The sequence below is a fragment of the Gadus morhua genome, chromosome 8, assembly GCF_902167405.1.
Source record: "Gadus morhua chromosome 8, gadMor3.0, whole genome shotgun sequence".
Classification (NCBI taxonomy): Eukaryota; Metazoa; Chordata; class Actinopteri; order Gadiformes; family Gadidae; genus Gadus; species Gadus morhua.
In genome coordinates this window covers 22,366,987-22,379,799 of record NC_044055.1, presented here as the reverse complement: position 1 = coordinate 22,379,799, position 12,813 = coordinate 22,366,987, and the positions used below count along the sequence as shown (strand labels likewise).

Below are 12,813 nucleotides of genomic sequence, written 5' to 3'. Positions count from 1 at the left end.
GGACGAGCAGAGGAGAAGGTCAGAGGAGGGGGATGGAGACGTTGCACTACACAGCGTCCCTGGGGCTCTGAGAATAGAGGCCCTTCAGTTTGACGCTAATCATCTTACCCGTGTCTCCGAGGGCTGTTGGGCACAGCTGAGACGTTCATTTTCCCAACGCTGCATGTTACCACGTCAGCACACACACACATACCTCACAGAGGTAACACACACACACTACCCTGATCATCATGTCAGACAATATTATGCCCTCAGCAGACACTAAAGGACCGCGGTGCACTTCCTCGACACTTGACACTTCCTTTCTGTGCGTCGTTTTGGTCAGGGTTTTTCCAAATGCGTCAATGGCCCCGCATCGCATGCATCAGCCTTCTCATGACTCAAGGCCCTTATGTCGATGTGGATGTCCCCTGACTGTCCCTTGTTTTGGGTTCATGAATACGCTCTTGAAACCCGGTTGACACACAACACTGTGGACTTGTGCAAGGAGTTCTTAGAGAAAAAGCTTAGGCAATAGGAAAGGGTTGAGTTAGAATACACTGTGTTCTAATATCCGGTGGTGAACCTGATTATAGCTAACAGTTAGCTTGCTACCTTGCTAACAATGTAAAGTAGCCTTTTACAAGGTTAAAAAGCAACAAGTAAAACTTGCGTACCCTCCCGAGAGTCACTTAAAAGTCCTTTGGGAGGGAGACTTTTGTTTTACTTACACTGCCGTTCAAAAGTTTGGTGTCACCCAGTCGATTTCATGTTTTCCACGAAAATACTTTTAGTTTTCAGCTGCGCTGATATAATTGCACGGGGGTTTCCTCATCATCAATTAGCCTTTTAACACAATTAGCTAAACAATTTACCATTAGAACACAGGAGTGATGGTGGCTGGAAATGGGCTACTGTAAACCTATGTAGATATTCTATTAAAAATCTGCCGTCTCCAGCTAGCATTGTCATTTACCACATTAACAATGTCTAGACTGTGTTTCTGATTAATTTAAGGTTATCTTCATTGAAAAAAAAAAAGTTCTTAAAAAAAATAAGGACATTTCTAAGTGACCCCAAACTTTTTCACGGTAATGTATCTTACATTTTCAATGCGAGACCCCAATGTGACCCCTCCCTCTGTCCCCCCGTCTCTCCACAGACCAGCCCCACGACGTGGAGCTGCCCTGCCCGGTGCCCAAGGCCCAGGGGAGGAAGAGGAGGCAGGGCCCCCAGAGCCAGCACGGCTCCCAGCACGCCGCCGTCCAGCACCAGCAGGCCGGCGGGGGCGGGACCCTGCCCCAGATCAGCGGCGTGCGCAAGGTCAGCCTGACCTCTGGCGCCGTGGTCAGCCGCTTCGGCGTGAAGACGGACCAGGAGGAGCTGCTGTCCAAGGTACACACACCACGGCCTCACACACCACGGCCTCGCACACCCCAATACACCCATAGGGGCTCGGGGAACCGGCACACATCAACAATTAGAATTATAGAATTGATAATGTTCCCATCCTCCCGTGTGAGTCCAGAGCGTTCGTTGACCTTCTCTTCTGTTCTCCGTCCCTCTCCCCACTCCCCTCGGCCTCCTCAGGACCTGGAGGACATCAACAAGTGGGGGCTGAACATCTTCAGCGTGGCACTGCACTCCCACAACCGCCCGCTCACCTGCACCATGTACGCCATCTTCCAGGTCAGCCCCCACCGCCCCGTCACCATGTCATAGTCACACACACACACACACACACACACACACACACACACACACACACACACACACACACACACACACACACACACACACACACACACACACACACACACACACACCCACCCACCCGCATCCACGAGCTGAAGTGACGGTGAACAGGGTTGAGTCACTGCAGCAGACTACAGTGCACTGTGTGTTCTGCGTGCTGTGCTCCCCATTAAATCACTCAGAAACACAGATCCACAGTGATGACCAAGCCCTGGGCTTCCAATTGGTTGTTTAACGTCTCGCTCCCCTCTCTCGCCTCTCTCTCTCCGTCCTCTCCCCCTCCCCCCTCGTCGTCACCAGGAGCGAGACCTGATGCGTACGTTCCGGATCCAGGCGGACGTCCTGGTGACCTTCCTGCTGACGCTGGAGGACCACTACCACAGCGACGTGGCGTACCACAACAGCCTGCACGCCGCCGACGTGGCCCAGTCCACGCACATCCTGCTGTCCACGCCCGCGCTCCACGTGAGTCCCCCACCGCTGAGCGCACACAGCTCAAGGCTCTGACTCTGCCTCACAACGCGTCTCTTATTCCAGGCGGAACCGGAATTGGGAATAAACTTTAAAGCCATTCTCGGTTGTATTTTATAAACTTTGTGTAAGAATGTTTCTTACACCAAGTTGAAGTTAGAAGGTTTTTAATATGTTGAGCACAGTAACGCTGGAATGTCAAGATCCCCCAAATTGCTTTATTAACATGATATTAATTCCCTTTGATGTTTTCTGTAATACAGGGAGTCTTTACAGACCTAGAGGTCCTGGCCGCCATCTTTGCTGCTGCTATCCATGACGTGGACCACCCGGGGGTCTCAAACCAGTTCCTCATCAACACCAGTGAGTCCCCCCCACCTCACTGTTGACCAGCACATTATGGAGGCATGAATGACATGATGTGTTTTATTAAGGTCAGAGGTCAAATTATTGGACGAAATATGGAATCGGAACGTTTCTGACCCTCCCTCTCTCCCTCCCCCTCCCCCTCCCTCTCCCTCTCCCTCCCCAGACTCTGAGCTGGCCCTGATGTACAACGATGAGTCGGTGCTGGAGAACCACCACCTCGCTGTGGGCTTCAAGCTGCTGCAGGAGGACAACTGTGACATCTTCCAGAACGTCTGCAAGAAGCAGAGGCAGATGCTGCGGCGGATGGTGATCGACATGGTGAGGAGACACCGGCTGCCGCCGCTGTTTATTCGTCTGAAAGGGTGTGATTGGCCGGGCACAAGCTGTGGCAGTGAATCCGTCCGGCTTTTTTCAAATGAAACGTAATGCTTTGCCATGCGGCGCAGAAGGTAGAGCGGGTTCTCTGGTGCCCTGAATGTTGCTGGATCGATCCCCGGCTGCTCCTAGCTTAGTGTCGAGGTGTCCCTGAGCAACTCACCTCACCCTGACCGCTCCCGACGAGCTGGCTGTCGCCCTGTGTGATTGACTCCATCGTCGGTGTGTGAATGTCAGGCAATATTCTGATGGCCACTGGTTAGAAAAGCGCTCTATAAATGCAGTCCATTTACCATTAGTGGCGTGGTGACATGGACGCCGGTGCTTGTGGGCATAACCTAAGATAGGGAGGCTTCGTTCACCAGGCTCACCCCGCTTAACTTGTGTTCTCTCCAATCAGGTGCTGGCGACGGACATGTCCAAACACATGAGCCTGCTGGCCAACCTGAAGACCATGGTGGAGACCAAGAAGGTGACCAGCTCCGGAGTGCTGCTGCTGGACAACTACACCGACCGGATGCAGGTACGAAACAACCAGATGCACTCATGTACACACAAACACACACACACGCGTGCACTCCCAAGTGTGCATATAATACCGTAGATCACAATTGGCATTACCGATCCACATCTTTACACACACACACACAGACACAGGCTGAAGGTGCTAAGCGTCCGTCTCCCCCCCCAGGTTCTTCGTAACATGGTGCACTGCGCCGACCTCAGCAACCCCACCAAGTCCCTGGACCTGTACCGCCAGTGGACCGGCCGCATCATGGAGGAGTTCTTCCACCAGGGCGACCGCGAGAGGCAGCGCGGCATGGAGATCAGCCCCATGTGTGACAAACACACGGCCTCCGTGGAGAGGACGCAGGTACCTACGGCAACATCCTGTTTAGGTTCATATTGTCCCCGTCCCTTTGATACTGGCTGCATAAGATCACTGTCTTTATCGCTGTCCTGCTAAGGTTCATACTGTCCTCTTTAGTGTATACATAGCTAGACTATATGCTTTCAGTCTGTTTCGATATACACACGTCCATCTTCTGAACGAGCCCACACCCTCCCTGACTCCCTCTGCCTCTGCTCCTCCAGGTGGGCTTCATCGACTACATCGTCCACCCGCTGTGGGAGACGTGGGCCGACCTGGTGCACCCCGACGCCCAGGACATCCTGGACACGCTGGAGGACAACCGCAACTGGTACCAGAGCATGATCCCCCAGAGTCCCTCCCCGCCGCTCTACAGCAGCGACGGGGAGGGGGGCCGGCCCGGCGAGGAGGAGGAGGAGGAGGAGGAGGAGGAGGAGGAGCTGGAGGGGGGCCCTCTGGGGAGCTCCACCTTTCAGTTTGAGGTGACCCTGGAGCAGCAGGACAGCGGGCTGGGGACGGGGTCGGACGCCCCCCGAGAGGCCAACGGTGTGACGGACGGGGGAGAGGAGGACAGGAACGGCGTCGCCCTGTCGGAGACATAACAGGGCGGAGCTTTGTCCTGGCTACGGCGCGAAAGGCGCGTTGCTGCTTCTGATTGAAATGGTTTTAAATCGCAGTGGAGAAATCCTGCGAGCTGGCCTCCCACAGGCCGTTGACTAGGGGCCCAACCCCGGGGGGAGAGGGCTGGACATCCCACCCTATGTGGCAAGGGTTCTCTTTTTGAGCACCACCTTCTAGCTCCCCACTGGTGTGAAGGGTCAAGTGTTGCCGTGACAACATGGAGCGGGGGGGGTGTTGCTGCTGTAGAACTGGTAGACCCCAAATGGGTCTTGAGTGCCGTCCCTCCTGCCTCTATGGAGGTGAAGGGATGAGTCATCATCACACCAAACTGTAAAACGCTCTGGGTCACGCAAAGGTCTCAGAGATCGCACTCTGAGGGAAATATTTATGTTGAGTTTGAACTCTTTTTATTGTGTTTGTATTGGCTGATATGAGGTCACATGTTCACCCAAACTACTGGTCTTTGTAGTAGTTTTGACATGTTTTTGCTAACACTTGTCTAAAAAAGGTGGTGTGCCTTTGTTGAAGTTTTTTTACAACCCTTTCTTATGTTTTTTATTATTATTTATTGAACGCACAAGTTGGTTCATAACAATTTGGGGTATTTTTACTCAAAAGGATATGGTTGCGAGTCTCACTCAGTCTTCCTGTTGTTCTGGCAATAGTGTTCGATTTTTATACATCAAACTGTGATTCATGGATGTAATTAGTTGACTTCCCAGCACAATTTGCACTTTGTGACATTTGGGGATGAGAGAACATTTTCCACCTAGTTGCGGGACCTAATAAGGAACATTTAAAGCCAAATATTGAACATAATGTGTTTGTATAGATACAGATTACATTTTTTGGAGCTCATAAGCAATCAACCTTTTTGTAAAGAGTGAAATTGCTCATTAAATGGGACGAGAACTCCAAAGATTTTCAAAATAAAAGCACTTTGACATAATTCACTGCCACCTTTGCAAGGTTCCCAGGTCATCTTAATTGATTACACTAAATTCCCAATTCAACAATATTCAATGTAGATCAGACTCTGGGAAGAACGAGAACCACCCCAGTATCACAACCAGTGAGCCCAGCTTAAGCCAAAACTTTTAAAAGTTGTGTGCAAACATTATGACAGCGAGGATTTGGGTAGGCTTTTCTTTTGTATTATATTTGATTATCTATTTAGCACTTTGAATAAAGCAGGCGGGTCTGCAGCTGGTTGCAGCTCCCGCCACATAACCTTGAAGGTACGTCGTCAGAAAAGCATAGATATACGATAACGTGTGTGTGTGTGTGTGTGTGTGTGTGTGTGTGTGTGTGTGTGTGTGTGTGTGTGTGTGTGTGTGTGTGTGTGTGTGTGTGTGTGTGTGTGTGTGTGTGTGTGTGTGTGTGTGTGTGTGTGTGTACATTTCGCACAATAATCTTCTTGCACCCAGCCTCGTTTTGGCTGCTGACCTTCAGCTGTTTGTAACAGTATATTTATTACTTTTTACTTGGATAGGATATAACAGTACTGCTTTGGATTGATGTATTATTTATACTCTCCACCAATCGATGGAGAATCTCTGGTGGCCCCACACAATAATTTTTATCTCATTTTTTTTTTTTAGCTCAGTATGTGACCTGAAATTATTACGGTTATGGATTTAGATTTTGTTATTTCAAATAAAGTTTTAATCTCAAATTTCTGATTTTTCCACAAAGTCCCGTCTGTAGAAAGAGTTTGTACACAGATGGACGAGCAGCCTCGGCTTGGAGGTGCTTGTCCGTCGCTCTGCTACTTTTCCTAACTGCTGCCTGAGGAGTGTTTATAATACAGTTAGATGATATAATGGCAGTATATTATTACCTGACCGGTCATTGAACATCTGCCTGAGGAAATATAAGACTATGTTTCCAACGGATTATTCTCTCCCTCACACGATGTATTGTAACATACTGTTCTCTGCTGGTTTTTCTATAATATATTAAAATGAGCATGAAATATTCAACTGCTGTTGTCTTCAGAGTCTTCTTGGCTAGGCAATACTCTTTCATATTTTTTCTAGATAATTTTCATCAGGAGAAAGGCAGGGAGTTTCAGTTATGTTCCATATTAATGTACCAATCCAGGTTGCTGTTGTCCAGATACCAGTTTATTCAAAACACCAGCAGACTATCTCACATATGTTTTCCCTATTTAAATTAGAGGAAAAGATATGAGGCTGTCACTGAGCGGGATAAATAGACATACCTTTTGTTGTGTGTATGTGTGAATTATTTCCAAAGGAGTCGGGTATTAAATATATATTTTAAATTTCATAATTTATGAGGAAATAATTGAGGGAGGCAACCTCCTGTTTTGCAGAAGCTTCCATCTGTTGCCCTCCCCCCTCCTATTTTCACAAAAACATCAGCTGTCCGGAATTAAACTATTTTCAACTGAATAAAGGGGTTTGGTGGTTTGCCCACCATTTAATTTCCCAACTCAACACCATCTTCAAATGTAACATAAGACTTTACATAACGTGCTTTACATTTCTATAGAGCCAGACTATTTTGAATACATCTGTGTATGACTGTATCATGTAGACTGTTACAACCCTAGTTTCTAGAGAAAATAATTAAACATAAACCAGCACAACAGGTGCGGAACAAAAGGTGTGGTGAGTCACACGTGTTTAATGTGGTATACTCTATCTACAATATAGACAAAAGAGGGACTGAAGGTTGTGCCAAATCAAAGAACCTTACATAACAAGTACAGGTAACCAGAAATGAATGAAAGCAAACCTTCCTACTCTCTACTTCAACAAAATGACAGGGGTGGCACACACCACCAACCTAAGGTCTATAACAGAGAATAAACTTGTGATGCACATGGAAGGGGTACCCCAAACAAACCTAGCCTTTTCATAAGGGGAAACATAGTGGGTCAGGAGAAGTCACATAAACAAAGGAACGCAAAAACTACAAGTGCCTTTTTCAACAGGAAATGCACATTTATACATCATTGAGAGTTGGTGGGTAGTTTGGTGGTGTACCAGTCATGTGGGTGGCCTCTATGATCCCGATTTGCACTTTCTCATTTGTCCCAATGACGTGGTAGTCATCCAGAACCTTCATCTCCTGGATCCTGTGGTGGCAGTTAAAGGGACAAACACACAATACCGCATCGAACACCAGTGCTGGCATTGAGCCCTGCATGTAACACAGACATACCTCCATCAGTACGGTTCATAAATGAGGGCACCAACACTTACCATTTGAAGTACGAAAGGAAGGTAAGGCCACACTGCACGCGCGTTGGCGTTGAAAATCTGCATTTTTGCATAGGAAACCATTGGTTTAGGCGCGTAGACGCGTTACACGCGTTAAAGCGGCGCGTTACGCCTCATACCCACTGCTATTGCGAGTGGATCAAAGGACTCAGAAGGCGTGGCTGACGGATGGGGGAGATTTCCGGGGTCGTCAGAGCCCGAGTAGTGTCACAGTGCTTAAATTTGCATACGTGATCTGATTGGATGACGGATCCGTCACTGGTCGAAAAAGGTGAAAATTGTTCAACTTTTTGATGGAGCCTTCAGCACACGGATCCACAATGCATTGCGCGTCCATCCCCATTCAAAGTCAATGGGGAGCAGTCAACGGACGGAGGCAGTGGGCACGAGGCGTTAGTGGCGTTAGACGTGGCATACACACGTAATGACGCACGTAAACGCACCAACGCGCCCAACGCACCAACGCGCAAAGTTAAAAAAACTGAACGTTTGACGCGCCTACGCGTGACGCTTAGCCGCGATAGCCAACCAGCGTGGAGCTTGACCCGACGTCACTGGCAGAGACTAGTGGTGGATTTAATGACTCGTTTCCGTGACCCAGTTCACGTGATTCAGTTCGCCAAGAGGAGTCGTTCGCGAATCGTTCGTTCGTTCGTTCGTTCAGTCGAGTTTCCGTTAGCACTAACTCCACTGAGTCTGACTGACTCAGCTGAGAACCGTGCAATTGCGTGCATTCCATGATTCGATTTACCGCTACCGGAAACCAGGCTGAACGAACAAACGATTCGCGAACGACTCCTCCCAGCTCAGTCGAGTTTCCGGTGAATCGATTCACCGGGAGCTCGACTGAACTGGGAGGAGTCGTTCGCGAATCAGCCTAGCTTCCGGTAGCGGTGAATCGCATCATGGAATGCATGCTATTGCACGGTTCTCAGCTGAGTCAGTCAGACTCAGTGCTACTGGAAACTCGACTGAACTGGGAGGAGTCGTTCGCGAATCGTTTGTTCGTTCAGCCTGGTTTCCGGTAGCGGTGAATCGCATCATGGAATGCACGGCATTGCACGGTTCTCAGCTGAGTCAGTCAGACTCAGTGGAGTTAGTGCTACCGGAAACTCGTTCGTCCGTTCAGTCGAGTTTCCGGTGAATCGAATGGTGAACGACACGAACGAGAGAAACGAACCGGTTCGGTTTGTTCGTCCTAAAGACTCGTTCATTCGAACCGGTTCGCGAACGAACGAGCCAACACTAGTAGTGACGCTTGCCTAGAAGCATATGGCGGACATCTTTCTTTATTCTGGGTGGAAATAGTAACATAGTTAAGCCATTAAAAGCGTTTATGTAAAATAAATTAGCGAGAAATGTGCATTCTACTTTCATAATGTTCGCTCTGTGAATGTGAAGGATGTTTGGTTTGATAGTTATGACGAAGAGGAAACGCTCCATTCACTTGCATGGACAGCGTCTCTGGTTGCTAAGCAACCTCAACGTCTCTGCTGATCTCTGCTGATCAATACTAAGAATGCTGGAAACACACCAGACACACCATGTGAAGTTATTTAACCCGATTATTGTTATTTATATAAGAGATTATTTAATCTAACCCGATCTAAGCTCTATCATGCACCCAAACACGGCGGCGTTTGGGTTTCCTACCTCGGACTCCTAAATCCAGCGCAGCCACAGGCACGTTATGCGCGTTTTTTAACCTGAAAAACGCGTGCAGTGTGGCCTTAGCTTAGCCCTTTCCTCTTCCTCTCAGCTCAACAGAGTTCAAGGCCCCTGCTTACTGAATACACACTAACATACACACACGCACACGGCTCATGTGTTTACCATGGCGGCCCACACTGATGGGCAACAGGGGGTTTCAAACTCTTCACCACGAGCAAATGTCCTGTGGTCTGGTCTACACATTGACGTCAGCCCTACTAATAGAAACCTGCCCAGCAGCAGCTGGGGAGAGAGGCTGCACTAGAGGAGAGAGGCTGCACTAGAGGCTTCACTAGAGGCTGACCTAGAGGCTGACCTAGAGAGGCTGTACTAAATGGACTGCATTTATATAGCGCTTTTCTAACCATTGGCCACTCAAAGCGCTTTACAATATTGCCTCACATTCACCATTCACGCACCGACGGCGGAGTCAACCATGCAAGGCGACAGCCAGCTCGTCGGGAGCTAACAGTCAGGGTTAGGTGCCTTGCTCAAGGACACCTCGACACTCAGCTAGGACTCAGCTAGGAGGAGCCGGGGATCGAACCAACAACCTTCAGGTTACCAGCCAACCCGCTCTACCTCCTGAGCTACTGCCGCCCCACTAGAGGCTGACCTAGAGGCTTCACTAGAGGCTGACCTAGAGAGGCTGCACTAGAGGCTGCACTAGAGGCTGCACTAGAGGCTGACCTAGAGGCTGCACTAGAGGCTTCACTAGAGGCTTCACTAGAGGCTGACCTAGAGAGGCTGCACTAGAGGCTGCACTAGAGGCTGACCTAGAGGCTGCACTAGAGGCTTCACTAGAGGCTGACCTAGAGGCTGCACTAGAGGCTGACCTAGAGGCTGACCTAGAGGCTTCACTATAGACTGCACTAGAGAGGCTCTCTCTCCCTCTCTCTCTCTCTCTCTCTCTCTCTCTCTCTCTCTCTCTCTCTCTCTCTCCCTCTCCCTCTCCCTCTCTCTCTCTCTCTCTCTCTCTCTCTCTCTCTCTCTCTCTCTCTCTCTCTCTCTCTCTCTCTCTCTCACTCCAGGCACCAGGCAGGCAGACAAAGGGTAGCGAGGAGGCGGGGGGTTGAGGAGGGAGCCAGGGGCCAGGGAGTGGAGGGCCACTTCCAGAAAAACAAACGGTTTGCATCCGTGTAATGAAAACAAATGTCACCCTGGAGTCTTTCCTCCATGCTTGCTTTGGTTGGCACAACGATTATCAGATGTGACGCTGTAGCCGGACAGCAAATGACAGAGAGAGAGAGAGAGAGAGAGAGAGAGAGAGAGAGAGAGAGAGAGAGAGAGAGAGAGAGAGAGAGAGAGAGAGAGAGAGAGAGAGAGGGAGGGAGACAAGCTTAGAGGGGGCATTCCAGGATAGTTTAGTGGAATCGTCCTGGAAAGGTTCTACGTTGTTGAGGTCAGGGTTCAACAGGGACAGGCCCAGACAGGTGGGCGAGACGATGAGAGAGGCGACTGCCTTTCAGCAGATACAAAATAATGACTGTGGAAAATGGGAGATAAGACAGTTATGTCGGTCTGAGGTCAATTCTTTTGTGATTTTGTGATGCATTTGTGTGTGTGTTTCTCTGGCATGTCCAAAGTGAAATACCGGATTTGGACAATAACAGGATGTATCCCCCCCGATGTACAAATCACCATCAAGACTTACCCTGCTACCCACAATCACAAGTACACTCTCCAGATATCATTCAGTTAGAAAATATATCCATAGAATGACTAAAGGCCTCGTCAGACATGTTCTGGCACCACACGGCAGCCCTGCTGTGTGGTGTGTTGAAGAGGACACTCCAGTCTAAACACAAAGACCCTGATAAAAGTGTCCTCTGAGATACAGACAGTAGCCATATTAAACCAAAGAGGACTTCCCAGAGGATCTCATCATGTGTTTAATGCATCAGTGCTGCTTTTCAAAGACCCAGCCCTTGTAAAGCTGATAGTGCATGGTTACTGAGGGCGAGTGTGAAGACCTGACAGAGGACAGGCCCACCACGGGGACAGAGCATTGAGACAGAGCATATTAAAGCAGGCTGTTACTCTTATTCGGTAGAAAATAGGAGAGAGCGATCATTAATATATAAAAAAGAAACATGCCATCTATGTACTCATAGAGAGGTGACACACACACACACACATATGTAAGCACTTACTAAGTGTACACACATAAACACACGCATACATACTCACACACACAGACACACACACACACACACACACACACACACACACACACACACACACACACACACACACACACACACACACACACACACACACACACACACACACACATGGGGGTGGCATTCGGGCCTCCTGAAAAAACCAACCAGCAGTTGGTCTATCCACATACTGTACCCATGAAATCTTTAAAGAAGACGTTATAATGCCGCATCAAAATATGCTCCCCATATTCTTACAGTGAATTTGGAGTGAGTAGTGGTGTAAAAAAAAAGAAGGTGATTCTGTAGTGGGAGCATCGTTTGTTAGAGGCAATTGGTCTACAGATTAAATACGCTACCAAACACGTAAAGTGGCATGTGTTGATAGGGTAGCATGGCTCGATAGAGTCTATCGAGCCGCACTACGGTAGGAACACCTGACCAGGGAACAGACTTTGGCAGAACACAGGCCAACCATGAACGAGGCAGTAAGGCAGAGTGATGAAGGGCTCTGTGTGATTCCTAAATGGTTGTGACCACACAGGGTGGATGAATGGACAAACAGAAAACAAAACATGCACAAATGTCCATGTGATGTTTAAAACGGTCGAACAGGCTTTCATGCCACGGCGCTCAGTCCGTAGCGCTGTCCGTAGCTACACCCTGATGGTCGCCCAATCCCACATACCCGGCACCTCAATTAGAATATTGTGGAAAATGTACTTAATTTCAATAATTCAATAAAAAAAGTGAAATTCATATATTAAACAACAAAAGTAAAATATTTGAAGCCCTTAATTTATGTTAATATATTGAGGCCCTGAATTTTGGGGTTTTCATGAGCTGTAGCAATTATCATCAAGATGAATACAATTAAAGGCTTGAAATAGTTCACTGTTGATGGAATGAATCAATATAATAAATGGGTTTCACTTATCAAATATAATTATTGAAATAAATTAATTATTCCACAATATTCTAATTCATTGAAATGCACCTGTACAGTACAGGTGATAGATAGCCGCAGAGGGGCGCTGTTGTACCGTGTCCTGTAATGTTACGCAGCTCGCCGCAGCGGGGCGCTGTTGCAGCATGTCCTCTTATGTTCCGCAGCTCGCCACACGGGGACGCTGTTTCACCGTGTTCTTTGGTGTTCCGCAGCTCATCGCAGGGGGGCGCTGTTGCGCCGTGTCCTCTGGTGCTCTGCAGCTCGCCGCAGCGGGGCGCTGTTGCTCCGTGTCGTCTTTCG

General features: G+C 48.6%; 1 protein-coding gene across 3 annotated transcripts in view; it reads left to right on the top strand.

Moving 5' to 3' along the window:
- LOC115548241 (cAMP-specific 3',5'-cyclic phosphodiesterase 4B) overlaps positions 1-6,423 on the top strand; it is a 50,708-nt gene extending 44,285 nt beyond the window's left edge. For all 3 annotated transcript variants that reach the window (XM_030362708.1, XM_030362707.1, XM_030362709.1), the window contains 8 exons: positions 1,142-1,374; positions 1,570-1,668; positions 2,035-2,199; positions 2,469-2,568; positions 2,738-2,892; positions 3,350-3,472; positions 3,641-3,823; positions 4,045-6,423. In XM_030362708.1, coding sequence (XP_030218568.1) covers positions 1,142-1,374; positions 1,570-1,668; positions 2,035-2,199; positions 2,469-2,568; positions 2,738-2,892; positions 3,350-3,472; positions 3,641-3,823; positions 4,045-4,422 — 1,436 coding nt within the window. In that variant the 3' untranslated portion in view covers positions 4,423-6,423. The remainder of the gene's footprint in view (positions 1-1,141; positions 1,375-1,569; positions 1,669-2,034; positions 2,200-2,468; positions 2,569-2,737; positions 2,893-3,349; positions 3,473-3,640; positions 3,824-4,044) is intronic.
- The last annotated feature ends 6,390 nt before the right edge of the window (positions 6,424-12,813 follow it).